At 47.6% G+C, this 15,133-nt stretch overlaps 6 protein-coding genes and 1 non-coding gene across 7 annotated transcripts in view; 3 read left to right on the top strand and 4 right to left on the bottom strand.

The window, feature by feature from the left end:
* Positions 1-1,140: 1,140 nt before the first annotated feature.
* On the top strand, positions 1,141-3,584 carry CND00300 (ATP-binding cassette (ABC) transporter, putative). The gene is made up of 7 exons (XM_570375.2): positions 1,141-1,365; positions 1,418-1,536; positions 1,584-2,272; positions 2,320-2,957; positions 3,008-3,080; positions 3,134-3,247; positions 3,304-3,584. The coding sequence occupies exons 1-7, from the start codon at positions 1,183-1,185 to the stop codon at positions 3,363-3,365; spliced, it is 1,878 nt and encodes a 625-aa protein (XP_570375.1). The 5' UTR covers positions 1,141-1,182; the 3' UTR covers positions 3,366-3,584.
* Positions 3,585-3,681: 97 nt separating this feature from the next.
* On the bottom strand, positions 3,682-7,224 carry CND00290 (expressed protein). The gene is made up of 4 exons (XM_570497.2): positions 7,029-7,224; positions 6,844-6,974; positions 6,720-6,793; positions 3,682-6,658 (listed from the first exon to the last, which is right to left on the bottom strand). The coding sequence occupies exon 4, from the start codon at positions 6,649-6,651 to the stop codon at positions 3,892-3,894; it is 2,760 nt and encodes a 919-aa protein (XP_570497.1). The 5' UTR covers positions 6,652-6,658; positions 6,720-6,793; positions 6,844-6,974; positions 7,029-7,224; the 3' UTR covers positions 3,682-3,891.
* A 165-nt stretch (positions 7,225-7,389) lies between these two features.
* On the top strand, positions 7,390-10,131 carry CND00280 (hypothetical protein). The gene is made up of 4 exons (XM_024656936.1): positions 7,390-7,638; positions 7,692-8,143; positions 8,193-9,383; positions 9,432-10,131. The coding sequence occupies exons 2-4, from the start codon at positions 8,126-8,128 to the stop codon at positions 9,999-10,001; spliced, it is 1,779 nt and encodes a 592-aa protein (XP_024512804.1). The 5' UTR covers positions 7,390-7,638; positions 7,692-8,125; the 3' UTR covers positions 10,002-10,131.
* A 268-nt stretch (positions 10,132-10,399) lies between these two features.
* Positions 10,400-10,504, bottom strand: CND00270. Its single transcript has one exon. It is a non-coding gene; the product is annotated as a tRNA-Val (tRNA).
* Positions 10,505-10,800: 296 nt separating this feature from the next.
* CND00260 (calcium-dependent protein serine/threonine phosphatase, putative) lies at positions 10,801-12,918 on the top strand. The gene is made up of 8 exons (XM_024656935.1): positions 10,801-10,948; positions 11,039-11,189; positions 11,246-11,331; positions 11,391-11,485; positions 11,540-11,595; positions 11,649-11,708; positions 11,774-12,270; positions 12,332-12,918. The coding sequence occupies exons 1-7, from the start codon at positions 10,897-10,899 to the stop codon at positions 11,799-11,801; spliced, it is 528 nt and encodes a 175-aa protein (XP_024512695.1). The 5' UTR covers positions 10,801-10,896; the 3' UTR covers positions 11,802-12,270; positions 12,332-12,918.
* Positions 12,133-14,500, bottom strand: CND00250 (hypothetical protein). Its single transcript, XM_024656934.1, has 3 exons — positions 14,262-14,500; positions 14,104-14,205; positions 12,133-14,041 (listed from the first exon to the last, which is right to left on the bottom strand). The coding sequence occupies exons 1-3, from the start codon at positions 14,445-14,447 to the stop codon at positions 12,365-12,367; spliced, it is 1,965 nt and encodes a 654-aa protein (XP_024512696.1). The 5' UTR covers positions 14,448-14,500; the 3' UTR covers positions 12,133-12,364.
* A 143-nt stretch (positions 14,501-14,643) lies between these two features.
* Positions 14,644-15,133, bottom strand: part of CND00240 (adenosylhomocysteinase, putative) — a 2,129-nt gene continuing 1,639 nt past the window's right edge. Inside the window, exons 6-7 of the mRNA XM_570337.1 lie at positions 15,082-15,133; positions 14,644-15,025 (exon numbers count right to left, since the gene is read on the bottom strand). The exon at positions 15,082-15,133 is cut by the window's right edge and continues 169 nt beyond it. Coding sequence (XP_570337.1) covers positions 15,017-15,025; positions 15,082-15,133 — 61 coding nt within the window. The 3' untranslated portion in view covers positions 14,644-15,016. The remainder of the gene's footprint in view (positions 15,026-15,081) is intronic.

The following is a 15,133-nucleotide window of genomic DNA, read 5'->3' as shown; positions in this document are numbered from 1 at the left end:
ATCATATCCCCAGCAACAGCAGCAATCTTATGAATCAATCATGCCATTTTCTGTTGATTTTGACCCTACTAAGGTTATGCACGTCAACGAAAGCCATGCCTTCTTCAAATGCGATCATTGTTCGCTACGATATTCTGAGTTGGGAAACTTTCTGGTAACTTCGTCGATATGTTTCCGGGAGATGAAATCGATATAGGCGTCGATTGAAAGCTCGTCCGAGTTCAGATACATCCTCATAGCGCTTCATGCCGCCGGTAGCAATAGATTGCTAATGAAAAATGTAGATGGTCAGCATCGCACATGACCTCAATGCGAGAGTCACGATGATATTGTGGTCATACTGTTCTATTGTGGTCATGCTGTTGTTCTATTGTGGCCATACCGTTCAAGGATGGAGACTGCTTGTACTCAATTCAGATCCTCCTTCTACCGTCGTCTCTCAGACTTTATCTAAGCAGTATTCGCAGGTAATGCGCGTGGAAGACAGTGAAATAATGTTGTACGGTTTGCAAATTGAGCAATCATGCTCGCAGAGAGAGTCGAACATCAAGGCAGTAAAATAGGCGATCAGTTATGAGAAAAGATTGATCTGATAATGTAAGTGATTGTGGTGAGAAGGAGAGTAATAATGCAATAGGACAACTACTTGAGAGCACTGAGTGCGGTCTAATAAGCCAATACTGCAGTGTAGTAGGTAGTCGGTAGTACACGTGACCTCAGTCCGTCTAAATGTTTTTGGGCAAAGTTACGTAAAAATGACGAACTCGGTAGCCCACAACAAAAACCTTTGTCCCGATCCATGTGCGTTCCCCATCGATCTACCACCACCCCTTTCTTCGACTGACGGCGACCCTTTCTTTGTTCTTTTTCAAAGGCCCATGGGAACATCGGAGCACGTAAATTCATGTCATCTCGTATATTAGCTCCTACATGTACCATAAGCATGCCATGCACACCCGGGTAAGAGAACATTATGGACGGACGCATGCATAACCAACGGATTTATGGCCGTTTGAGGCTCGGCGGAATCAAATTCCCCCCACCTGCTTGACGTCAGATTTTTTTTGTATTGATCCGGGGTGGCGGGCGTATTAAAAAATGTTCATTAGAAGTATCTTGGCCCGCGTTCTTCGACTTTCTCATTCTTTTTTTCACCTGAAAAACTCTTTTTTACTTATAAAAATGGCCCCCTCCGCATCCAAACAGAAGCGACTAGCAGAAAAGGCCGCCAAGGCCGCGAGCAAGACTGGCTCCTCCAAGTCCTCCGTCACTGGTGCCAGCACCCCCCTCACGAGCGTTTCCGACGACCCTACTGATGCCGCGGAGCAGATGAAGAAGCTCAACTTGGCTACCGACAGGAGTGCTGTATGTCGAATGCTGTTTTCTGGGTGTAAAAATGGCGCTAATAATTTAATAGAGTGGTGTTTTGGTTTCCGATCCCAAGGGACGAGACATCAAGATCGATCAGTATATGCTTTCTTTCCACGGTCGACTGTTGATTGAGGGTGCGGAGATTGCTCTTAACTACGGCCAGCGGTAAGTCGATTTCCTTTCGGGTATTTAATAGCGCTGAGGCATCGTAGGTACGGTCTTTTAGGTGAGAACGGTTCCGGAAAGTCCACTTTCCTCCAATCCATTGCCGACCGAGACATTGAGATTCCCGACCACATCGACATCTATCTCGTCTCAGGCGCCGTCGACCCTTCCGATGTCAATGCCCTCGATTACATTGTTTCCTCCGCTAGAGAGAAGGTCGAGAGGCTCGAGAAGCTTGCAGAGGACATGTCTACCGCCGACGACGTTGACGAGCTTGCTCTCGACGCCATCTATGAGGAGCTCGAGGAAATGGACCCTTCGACGTTCGAGGCCAAGGCCGGTGCAATCTTGAACGGTCTCGGTTTCTCTCAACAAATGATGGCCAAGCCTACCAAGGACATGTCTGGTGGTTGGCGAATGCGGGTCGCTCTTGCCCGTGCTTTGTTCATTAAGCCTCACGTCTTGTTGTTGGACGAACCTACGTCCCACTTGGATTTGGGTGCTGTCGTCTGGCTCGAAGCGTACCTTTCCACTTACAACCACATCTTGATTTTGACCTCTCACTCTGCCGACTTTATGGACACTGTCTGTACCAACATCATGGACTTGACCACCAAGAAGAAGCTTGTCTACTACGGTGGTAACTACACCACTTACGTTCGAACCAAGAGCGAAAACGAGGTTAACCAGATGAAGGCTTACGCCAAGCAACAGGAAGAAATCGCACACATTAAGAGTGAGTCGAATTTTGTGTATATCGGTATTTTACTGATAATGTGACAGAGTTTATTGCTAGTGCTGGTACTTATGCCAACTTGGTCAAGCAGGCCAAGTCCAAGCAAAAGATTATCGACAAGATGGAGGCTGCTGGTTTGATTGAGAAGGTCGAGCAACCTCGTCAGCTTAGATTCAACTTTGAGGACGTCAAGAAGCTTCCTCCTCCTATCATCGCCTTCTCAGACGTTGCTTTCTCTTACTCTGGTAAGAAGGAGGACTACTTGTATCAGGATTTGTCTTTCGGTATCGACATGGACTCTAGAATCGCCATTGTCGGTGACAATGGTACCGGTAAATCCACCCTTCTTAATCTTATCACCGGCGCCCTCCAACCTGTCGAGGGTACCATCAACAAGCACACTCAACTCAAGCTCGCCAAGTACTCTCAGCACTCTGCCGATCAACTCCCTTACGACAAGTCTCCCGTCGAGCACATTGCTTCTCTCTACAGCGAAAAGTTCCCCGACAAGGACATTCAGTTCTGGAGGCAGCAGATTGGTCGATTCGGTATCACTGGTGCTCACCAGACCAGCCCCATCAACCAGTTGTCTGATGGTTTGAGGAACCGAGTAGTGTTTGCTATCCTTGCCATGGAGCACCCCCACATCATCTTGCTCGATGAGCCTACTAACCATTTGGATATGGTGAGTTTCCCTTGGTCAGCTCTTTAGATTATTTACTAATCATTTGAAAGGCTTCTATTGACGCTCTCGCCGCTGCTATCAAGGAGTTCGAGGGCGGTGTTGTGATCGTCTCCCACGACTTCCGTACGCTTCTGCCCTTTTCGTATACCAGTTTGATGCTAACTTCCTATCTGCAGGACTTATCTCTCAAGTTGCCGAAGATCTTTGGGAAGTCAAAGACAAGAAGGTTATCAACCTTACCAAGCAGGACATCTCCATCGTTGACTACAAGAAGGCTCTTGCCAAGCGAAGTACGTCCCATTTTCTATGCAGCCTAATCAACTATCGATTAACAATACCCTCACAGGTCAAGCCCAGATTGAGAAGGCTAGACTCATTTCCAAGAGTGCTACCAAGGGTGTTGCGTAAATCCTGTTCATATCCCACAAAACTTTCCGTCCTCCGATGCGTCCCTACCACCTCGCCATCTTTATTTCCGCGCCATACCAATTCCTTTTGTCTTCTTCGAACGTCGAGATATATAGCACTGTGTCAACTAGTTTTAAAAGGCTACTTACTTTTCCGTGAAGGCTTGTTCATTTTATCAAAAATAGAAAGCATCTGCATGCTATACCCGTTAAAAAAATTGGTGCTTCTCGTCTTATGGTGAAGATTCATAAGTCAACCTTCATGATACTGTGGTCCAGTTTAATATGTGTCTGTTTGAAAATAATTACAAATTACTAGCATGTCGAGAAACAGTGTCGACTCTGCATACATCGCACGGGTGCACGTAGAATCTACTATCAAAAAGGACGCTTTTATGTTCGAAAATACGACCTTGTAATAAATATTCCAATTCTGCTAATGCCAAAAGCACTTTTATGAATTGTCCAAGAAAGGGGAAAAAAAATGCTACTTCAATAAGAAAACCAAAAACAGACACGTGTAGGGGCTAAAGAGTAAGCGGTAGTACGATTGCTAGAGTTATACCTGCTATCAAAAGGAATGACAAGGATGCTAGAGATGCTATGCGGCAAGCAAGAACAGTGTAATTTGAGTGATAAAGCCATTGGGGCAAGTAATGTGTAATGGTTTGAGGGATGGTTTCCGTTTCAGGAGTTTGCGTGGAAGAATGGGGTAGAAGCCAGCCACCAACAAGCCAGAGAAGGGGGAGAAAGAAGCCAAGGATAAAGAACACAAGAGGAGTGCGCGAACGAGGTAGAGATGAAGGTGACAGGGTGCCCTTCTCGAGGTCTGAGTTAGTGGTCGGGTGTGGCTGGGTCACTGGCGCGACGGCTTCTGATTGTGTATGTCCCTTCTCCACTTCAGCTCTCATGGCTTCGCTCCTGTCCGTTATTCCCGCTGCAACGCTTCCCGTATCCTCCCCCACAGCCGCGATATCCTCCCCACCCTCCGCTGACATACCGCGGTAATAAAAGCGGTCGTAGCTTTGGCGTCTCCTCTTCGCTGACGAACGATGCTCGTCCTCGCTCTCTTCTCCATTTCTCCTCTCCTTTCTTCTCGCAGGTGTATTCAGCATGTCGGGGAAGATGGGGTGTTTTTGCTCCTTCACCGGGGTAGTCGGCGGGATAGACTTTGGGCGTACTTGGAGGCGAGATTGGCGGGGACTCGGATGGGAGATGGATGGGGATGAGCAAATCGCCGAGGAACGATAAGAATCCAAATCCTCGAGCCACTCGCCCTCCTCCGTCTCCGGCCCTTCCGCCTCCTCTTTTTGCCATATCCCCATTGTCAGTCGATCCGGAATAGAAACTGGGGCTCCCAGATCGATCGGAGGACCCAGAGTGTATTCGATGTGTTGAGGTAAGGAGATAGTCGAGGGGGTCCAGCAATCCGGCTGTTGGGAGTGGTTCGAGAACGGATAGTCTGTTTTCCCGGGCGTGAGCTGCTGGCGCTGTTGTCGTCGACCGTCGGAGGTGGTGTAAAAGCTCGCTGGGCGCGATGCAGCGAGAGTCAGGTCGATTGTTTCCATAGAGTCGTCTTCGACCGGACGTGTGCTCTGAGGAATAATCCCGCTGAGTGAATGAATCGAGCCTTGTTGTTTGCACCCTTTTTTCGCCTCCCTGATCTCCACCCCATCTTCCCCTTGCTGAAAACCCGATTCCTCTGGCTTGATCTCCAAAGGACGACGCCCGTTATCCACAGACACCATGTAATTACCGATGAAGCCGAGGCCAAAGATAGGCGGCACCGACGGACCGGCCTCTGCTTCAGGCTTGAGGGGAACAAATGTGCCTTCGGCTCGTAATTTGGAGATGTCGGTTTGGATTCTTTTCAGCGTCCTTTTAGGCTCTGCCCTTTCAATCTTGACCTCTTCTTCACTCTTCTCATCGTGGCTCCGTATGCTTCCTGCGCCCTCGAACGAGTTTCCGCTGTTCCTAGCTCTGGGCTTGGGTTGAAAAGATGAATTGGGGTAAGGGTTTGAAGGAGAGTGCGCGCCAAAAAATGCGTCATGGCCGTACAACGGTGTCTTTAACCAAGCCTTTTCACTCAAGATCTGCGCACCTCGCTCGATTCCGCCATCATCCACGAGATCATGGGCACTCGAGGCAAAAGAATACCGGAATGGACTAGATATTTGCGAGTCGTTAAGAGTAGAAGGATTCGAGGATGAGTGGGATTGGATTTGAGTGAGGTCGTTAGCGAGCGAAGGCGCGAGCCAAGCGCCAGAGTTTGTGGAAACTTTTGGGGCTCGCTCTTCCGCTGACTGCTCGTCGGGTGCCCACACCGGTTCTTGCGGCATAAATCCAGGTCTTTCATTCCATGCCTTGGCCAACTTCTGATAGAGCGTAGGATCCTCAACCTCTCTAGAGCCGATACCTTCAAGCTGTCGCACAGTGTGTGCGATGGCTATTATCCGCTTCCTCCGCCGCTTGGTCTTTTCAGGGGTGTCAATAACTTCCTCCCCGTGATCCTTGTCCTGTTCTTCCTCCTGCGGGGTCTGTGGGGGCACATAATGCGCAGCCACTCGCAGCTCTTCCGTTTCTCCGGAAAAAGAACTCGCCCAAGAATAGGTGGAGTGCCGAAAAGAGGTGTTTGCTAAAGAGGAGGACGGCTCTTCATGGATGGATTCACGGGTGGACGATTGTTGGAATTCAAGACCCAAGCCTCGCTGATCAGGAGTAACGATGGTAGGATCGGGAGAGTACGTATCGGATAGTATGGGTGTTGACAAATCGGGTGTCAAATGCTCCATATCATCTTTCAATGGAGGTATGAGCCTTGTGCGTTCGACGGGACGAGGAGTGACGCATTCGCTGACCCGGACCAATTCTGGTGACCGGAATTCGAGCTGTCTATCCGATAATAAACTCAACGGACGTCTGCCTTTCTTATTGGATTGTTGGAAGGGGGTGTCAACTCTGACTTCGAGCTGTTCCTTGGTTTTGGCTTTCAAGCTCTCCCTCATCAATCTTCCCACACGTCTCGCCTCTTCCAGGACCTGTTGCTCTTGTTGCAAGCGGCGCTCTCGCTCAGCCTCATCATCATATTCATACAAATGGGCGAACTCGGTGGCATGTTTTTCTTGGAAGAGTTGCACAGACTGAGGCATTCCCGAGGAACGAGGCTGCCGGGAAGGCTCGAAAAGAGTGGCCGGAATGGGGGTAAAAAGGGTCGTCGGGAGCGAAAAACGACGGAGAGAGTTGGAAGACGTCGAAGAAGGAAGAGGGTCAAAAGACATAGCAGACATGTTTGCGCTTCATTTAAACAGTACTCGTCAGCCCGTTTTTCTGTCTAGGAATAGGGTTGCTCGCTTACGATTGAAAAAAAGTCTATAGGTTGGAGGCGAAAGAAGCAAAATGAAGAATGTGAAATGGAACAGTAGTCAGTTTCTGATCAAATGGTCAGCCGTATCTATATTCGACTCTAACTTTTGACTCACTTGCAATATCCAAACAAAAAACACCTCAATTTGTCCAAGAGACTTGCTGATCTACTATTGGAGCAAAGTTTATAAGACACAAACAAAGGTCGCGAAAGCACAAGTGAAGAATAGAGCAGCCAAATAAATGTCTTTTGCCCAAATAGTCAGTACTTTCCATGTTTCTGCGCCGGCTGATGACTCACTTCCGATACTTGAGCAACTATGGCGAACGAACACTGACTAACAAACGGAGCAAACAACCAGGCCGATAGAGTAAAGACCGTACGGCGAAGGTTTCCGCCAGAGTTTTGATCGTTTTTCTATTATAAGGTGACCAGAGAGATTGATTTGGCGTCGCAACTCGGGTACGACGAGAGCATTATAGAGTCGAAAAGAAAGAATAGACGGAGACTGCAATATTGTAAACGCCGTTGTGACTTCGCGTGTGATTTTACCGCTCTGTTGCGATGTTTGTGCGGGAATGCGTTTCCCACGGTTAGCCGGCTCACATCACGTAATCATTCTGCGCCAAACTATGGTGGTGGTTATTGCTACAAAACGTCGTGTGCACATACAAAATGATCACCTCCAATGCAGACGAACCTATCGGTCACAGTCTCTCAGATAAGCCAGAAAACATGGATAGCTATTGAGAGATGTGGAATGCGGGAATGAAAGCCGAGTCCCCAGGCGAAGATGAGGGCTGAGCCTTATATCAAGAAAAGCAGGTAAAGTATCGCAGCAGAAATACTACTTCAAGGATTTGTTTGTGGAAAATGGGCTACAATAGGAAACAAGCTGGCAATGCCACAGGTGAGTGCAAACCGTCCCCTGCGATGGGGCCATTTGCTAATGACTAATCTCAGGAGTAAAAACTTGAGGAACGAATGCCATCTCGTTTTCTCACCGCAAGCTTCATCCCCTCTGTCCACACCTCTAGCTGTCTTCTCCGCGCGCAATATCCTAACACCCGCTTTTTAAGGCGTTGAATGACGTCCGTGAACCTATTGGAAATACGATCCATACACTTTTGACATGGACGATTTCCACACCACCACACACCACGCACAGCGGGGCTCTGTCCGCTGTAAATATATCGCCTTTATCATTTGACATCCTCTTTTTTTCCTCCTCCCTACCTTCCATACTTCATCTGGGAAACTCTTCTTCCCAACCGTGCTCCTTTGAAGCCTTCGCATACTCTCTTCGAGCGCCTGTCTATCTCAATACAAACGCTCTGTAAAAGTAAAACTTTCAGTCTTTGGTCGATCCAACTAGTTGATCCAATAAGTTACTCAACATGTTCCCTTGGGTAAAGGTAAGCTTCTTACTTTCATTCATCCCTCTTGATGCTGAACAGCCGTCAGAAAATCAAGCAGGCTTTTGATCATCACGACTCTCAAGCCAACAGGAAGATCCCGCCGTTGGCACCTTATGGCGCCTATGTTGATCCATTCTACGCCTCTCCAGCCACCACTGTGCGACTCTCACGAAGCAGCGAGGACAATCCAGCATTCCCAGCTGAATTCCAGCTGAGCACCCCTCCTCGACGACCTTACTCTCATGGCAAAAGCTACTCGTCTCCCCCAGGCAGTCAGACTTCGCCTACAGCACCTCTCTTACCCTACAGCAGGCTCCCTGACCTTACTTCCACAAAATCCGCCGGCCCTTATCAAACTTACACCGCCACTCGAAACCACCCAAGCGGCTATGAGCTGGTTGACGAACCTATCTCTACTACTTTTAATATATCTGCGCTTTCACCTACTGAAACCGTCACTTCAATCCCCGAGACTCCACTCCTTACGCCTACGACAGACGCTCCCTTCTTTGCCCCTCTTAATATTGATTGGGTAAGATCTATCGTTGAACAGGCCAAAGAAACTAGTGCTGGCATCCCTCCTGGTTCTAGCAAAGACGCGTCTCTTCACCTTAAAAATCGATCCTTTACCGTCCCTGAGATCACTATAACCGATGATAACAAGCCTGGGACTCAACAGAGCATTTATACCTTGTATGATTTTGGCTGGCTTCTTGACTATATTGGTATCGATCGACCTCTTTCCCATTTCCCCCCTTCTGTTTCGACCAAAGCTTCATTAGACCCTTCCCAGGTTAAGGCCGTCGAGCTATTCATCAAGTCTGCCAGGAACACCCTTGCTAGATCTGGATCCAAGATGGGAATTGATAATCCCCCCTTAACTACTGCGGATGGTGTGCATATCATCGATAAACTCAAAAAACTCGAGCAGTTTTTCCGTCACGACAGCTCCATCTGCACCGACGGTGAGACCACTCTTCGAGATGATACGAAGTATAACAAGTTGCCTCCTCACGATGGCCCGATTGATGTACCTGTTTCCATGTTTGGCAACACGATCTGTATGTCTGCGACTCTCTCTTCGCAGACGCGAGAGAAATATAAACAGCCGGCATATGCAGACTCGACCATGTCACCTCCACAGTACAAAGCTGAAAGGGATATCACAGAAAAAGGAGACACCAGGTGTATCGAAAACGAGGACGAATTCGTTGAGATTGTGCTTGATTCTGATAAAGTACGTATTTTTTCTACTCTTACCAAGCTGTGACTCAAGTCTCTTTAGATCCAATCTGCCGAATGGAGCATCATAGACGAAACCACCATCGTCAACGACTCTAACGATACAGTTGCCCTTTCGGAATCTTATGAACGTCTCGTAAAACGACCTCGCCCTCCCGTCCCCGTCCAATCCATCCGCGTTTCCCAATGGCCCCGGGTCTTCGATTCTCAATATCTCGCTCGGCCCACTGAATGGAAACCATACCAGATGGAAGTCGCTCCCTTACCTCGTTCCTCCGAATCAGATATTGCCCGCGAACATCCTCGACCGGCCCGTCGGCAATCTCCCCTTCTCATCACTTGCTTTATCCTAGGATTCTTCATGCCCTTCATTTGGATCATTGGCGGATGGTTCATCAACCCCTCGAAACCTCGGCCTAAGCCGGCATTTATTGATTTTGAGACTGGCGTATCCTTTGTACTTCCTTCAACCAATGTTGAGGAGACTAAACTCCCATGGTATACTCATTCTCATCCTATGATCCGAGCTTGCCGTTATGCTGTAATTATTGGCGCCCCTTCTATTACTTTGATGGTGGTCACCTTTATCATCATGTTCACCGTCGTGCATTAGTATACTGCTTTTCTTTCTTCTTGGATCTTGCCACTCTTGAGGATGCTTCTCACTGAATGACGGATCAATCGAGTAATGGATGTATATGTAATGACACGCTCTTCATTGCAGCTGCCATAGATAGTGAAGACAATGTATTATTCATCTTGATATCCAGAACTTCAAATTTACAGAGACATGGAGGGTATGTCAGAAATCTGTCGTCCTGAGGAGAAAAAAGCGGCGATCGTTCGCAACTGAGCTCGTTTCCACAAATCCAGTAGGTTCAGGTACTGCCATACTTTGCAAATGCGTAATGTATCGCTTCCAATCGGCGGTGGCTCCATACATGTAATATTTTAAATAAAAAAAAATGTTTCCAGCGAAGATGATAAATAATGGGCAAAAAAGAAAAAGTATATCCCATCCCGGGATCGAACCGGGGACCTTTCGCGTTCAGCAGCCACGAGTTAAAATCCGTAATCATGTGAAGCGAACACTCTAACCAACTGAGCCAATGAGATGTTCGTGACATTCAGGTCAATCTACCTAATATAAGGCTAATAGTATATATGTCAACGTATTTACCCAATGGCATATCATGCATTCCGAGGGCTGACCATGCAGGCATAGCAAGGCCTGGCACATCTCATCCTAATCTAAGTTATGAATGTGTTACTCCGAAATCGATGACCTTCGATGTATTCTGAATTGCTAGTTTGAACTTCTCATCGACGATGACGGCAGACCCCCAACCGCCGACCCAACTCGCAACGCGAAGCGAAATCACCTTTCGTTCGGTTCATTCGCTTCTTTCATCATCATCTTCCGTTTTTTTTTTTCGGTTGTGATCTTCTTATCTGTGCTATCACCTTCCCATTAATCACCGTTTCATCATCAGATCCATCTTATCTCAATGGGTGCCGCTGAATCCTCCATGTTCAACTCTCTGGAGAAGAACTCCAACTGTAAGTTCATGACGCTTCAACTTCGGTTGTCGCCCGCTTTTTTTTGTCTCCCTCTGCTCAAGTTTTTATCACTGACGGGATTATTCTCAGTCTCAGGACCGGAGCTTATGAGGTTGAAGAAGAGGTTCATGAAGCTTGACAAGGACGGTTCCGGATCGATTGACAAAGACGAGTTTCTTCAGATCCCTCAAATCGCGAATAACCCTTTGGCGCATCGAATGATAGCAATCTTTGATGAAGAGTACGTAGGCTGACGTTCGCCATTTATGAGGATTGCAAAGCTGATACATCTTTCAGTGGAAGTGGAACGGTTGACTTCCAAGAATTTGTCGGAGGTTTGAGCGCTTTCAGTAGTAAAGGAGGTCGTGATGAGAAGCTGAGATGTACGTGTCAAGACAAGACTCGGACAACCTGATTACATGCTGATTAATACGTTTATCAGTCGCTTTCAAGGTGTACGACATGGATCGAGACGGCTACATCTCTAACGGTGAACTGTATCTTGTGTTGAAGCAAATGGTCGGAAATAACCTTAAAGTGCGTCATCGTCGATTATCAAAGATGAGCCATGGGCTGATCATTTGCGTACAGGACCAACAATTGCAACAAATTGTAGACAAAACCATCATGGAGGCTGACAAGGACGGGTGAGTCTCACGTTGCTTGGCAAAGATAGTATTCTGACAACATTTTTATTTAGGGATGGAAAGCTCTCTTTTGAGGAGTTCACACAAATGGTCGCCAGCACAGATATTGTGAAGTATGTCTTTCTCAAAATCGCCGCACTTCTATGTATATGAGCCGTACTGATTGAATCTCCATTAGGCAAATGACCCTTGAAGATCTTTTCTAATTTTCCATTCCTACCCCACATACACCAATGCCTGTCGTTAGTTAACGAGATTATGACGGAGTGTACGATACCCTTATTTTGTATACACTATGACGATATGTCAACGATATAAGTCGTTGAACAAGAGACTCGATGATGTAGGGTGAGAATTCTTAGCAAGACGATGGCCGCGACAATCAATTTTTGCGCGAAATACTTCTACCTGGGAAGAGGAGCTTCAAGAGTGAGGAATCTTGACCGTCTATAGGACTCCCAACGTAATGACTTTTCCATTGTGTCGACAGTGACGGCATTTTTGAAAAGCTTAGAGTCAAGATCAAACATGCGAACATACATGGACAGATTACATTCCCTACAGATTGCTGGTTGGAGCCGTCAAACGACGGTTAATGATGACTTAGATTATAGGTATAAGGTTTCTCCCCATTCAACACAGAGGAATGATTTCGGTGTTAAAGTCTTCAGATATGTACACTTGCTTTCATTTCTCAGCGTTATTTATAATTTATACTGACTCTAAAGTTGGCAAGTTATGAGGTGAAGAGCCATCTTTCCTAAGTTACTTACAGTTCACCTCTTGACTGGTCGCTGCTCTTCCCATCACAGTCCACCACGTCCGCTAATTGGGGACTCCCAACGACTTCCTGTACCACTCTACGTGCCTTGGCATTCTCCTCTGTACGTTCGCTGACGGGCTCTCGGGAAGATTTTGCCTTCTCAACAAGTTTTTTGAAACCCGAGATTGCCGCTTTGACGGGGCTACCATCAGGTGTTTTGTATCCTCCACATGGGGTCGAAGCTGCGCTGAGTGCTTTTGGTGGTGGTGGCGTCAAGGCGTTTTGAAGGTCCCTCCTTTCCGCATCTATGGGGGTTGGGTGAGGTTCACGGATACTGATTGGTTCAGTTTCTGAAAGTGGGGTCAGACCTGATGTAACGCTGTTAGGTGTCGGTACTTCGATATGAATTTCAGGCTTGGTTTCCTCAGATGTTGCGGTATAAGGTGCCCGAACGTTGACGGATTCATTCTCTGCTAGAAGAGTATGGCCGGGATTGACGTTTGCATACAGTGGCAGATCGTGATCTGGAGGTTGAAGACTGATAGCTTCTGGAGCAGTATTCAAGGCAGCCTTTTCTCGAACCAAATTTGCTGCAACCCGAGCGGGTGACTTGGGAGGAGGCGTCCGTGAGGTTTTTGAATCCCTCTGAGTAAGCTCCGTAGGTGTAGGGTGAGGCTCGCGAATGGGAAATGGTTCCTTCTGCGAAAGAGGGGTAAGACCAGGAGTTTCGAGAACTGAGTTCGTTGGGGCCAGTGAAATGATGTCCATTTTTGGTGGCGGCGTGGGGAGGCATTTGAAGATCGGTTGATCGTTAACCTTTCCTTGAGAGAACGTCTCTGCTGTAGGTGTCAATCTCGGAGTTGAGTTTCCGGAGTAACTGATCGGAGTGTTGGAAGTGGTCGGAGAGGTTTTATTCAGGTGATTATATGTGTTATTCCCATCATCGGCGCCATGGCGAGAGGCCGTATCACGAGAGGGCGGCCTGATTCTGCGAATAGTCTTCTTGTGTTCGTCTGTAATTTTGACCGCAGAAACAGATCCAGCAGGGGTGTACGATTGTAAAGGACTTGAAGGAATGCTGTCTCCAGTCGCTGGCTGATTTTCAGTCGGAGATACCTCTTGACGGGATGCGCGTTCGAGAAGCTGAGCATACTCTTGAGGGATCAATCCTTCACTTTCGGATAACCTCTTCAACGCCTTGAACAAGGCACCGGTAGTTTCAGGCATTGCTTGCCACGAAGCAGGGCGAGGCCTTGGATCCCCATATTTCAAGGGTGCAAGTGGCTTATCAGCAAGTGGGAATTGAGAAGAGGTCGGTCGAGAACTTGGGAATGGCTTAGTCTTCTCTGGCAAAGGCGGAGGGATACCCCCTTTAGACTGAGCACTGATAGGCTGCATCCTTGACGTTCCAGGAGCTGCAATGGCGTTTTCAGGAGTGATGTCACGGCTCACAACGGAGAGTGGGCTTTGCCGTATGAGAGGCGGAGGAACATATTGGCTGCTTCGAGATTTGACAGGCGCGTACATTGTCTGATCGCCTACCCTGTGTGGTCCAGATGCGACATGTTGGGGTGGGTACAGTCCAGCTTGCTGAAGCTGGCGAAGGGCGGCAGTATGGTTGGCATAAGTATTGAGCCACCGAGTAAGAATTTGCTCAGAATAATCTCGTATGCAGTTGTAGATCTGACGATGTTAGTTATGTCAATGACCCCCCTAGATTGGAGGTTAGAAGTTGGACGGCTCACGAGGTTCCAGTCATTCGTATCCGTTGTACGCCTTCCACCCTGAGTCTGAGCAGCGAGCACGAGTCTCATGTGCGACAGAACCAGATCAGTCTTCAGTTTTGCCTACGCAGTCACCGCGTATCAGTATGATAACCATATGTGTTATATTTCAAACTCACCTCAGTGATGTCCTTAAACGTATCCGGGTCCATATGTCCGTCAGGAGGAAGTTGAAGAGGTACAAATGTGGGCCCAAGTACACTCCTCGCCAGGGGTGTAGACGAGTATCCGGCGGGAAGTGGGTCAATACGAGGGGCAGCATCTGTCCGGCAGAGAAGACTCTGCAGGAAGATAGGGATAGGCATCCTGGGTGGCAATAGAAAGTAGAAAGGTAGGAAGGAAAAGGAAGAGTGATGAGTGAACGATGACTTTTTAAATAGGTGCTCGTTGTGCACGGACCGTCGACAGTCATGTGGCGAAGAAAGAGAGGCGCGTCTTTCCATATCAGGACCACTGGCAGATGCTCATGCAACACTCTTAATAAGCTGAGCACTTCAAATGTTTCTCCGCCAGTTCCATGCATGATCGACTGTGGAACCCGTTGTTCAATCTCCTCAGCTATGCTACGCCAACCGACCACTCTACCACGATCTAATAAAACAAAAACTGAAAAAAAGAATAATGGAAAAAAATGGCAGTTGAAGCCCCGATGCAAACCGAAAATAGATATGACAAAGATAATATGTGTCGTTTCAAAGTGGGTATCGTATGCAATGCGTGAGATCTTAGATCACGGGATACAAATGAGACTGGAGGGTATATTGTGTTTTCTATACACACTTTTTGAAGGTGGATGAGTAAGGGGGTAGGAGAGACAAACTAGACCAAAACAAGAAGCAAACGTCTAAGGCAGTTGAGGCCATAATATAGACATTTAGTACCTCTGTTAATTGGGTTAGCCACAGGCCTATGATTAACGAATTCAAGTTGTTCACTTACGTAGTGGTCGGGCTTGTAAGGACCCTGGACGGGCAAACCAAGGTAGTCGGCC

The sequence above is a fragment of the Cryptococcus neoformans genome (genome assembly GCF_000091045.1).
Source record: "Cryptococcus neoformans var. neoformans JEC21 chromosome 4 sequence".
Lineage (NCBI taxonomy): Eukaryota > Fungi > Basidiomycota > Tremellomycetes > Tremellales > Cryptococcaceae > Cryptococcus > Cryptococcus deneoformans.
This window is presented reverse-complemented; position numbering and strand designations above follow the sequence as displayed.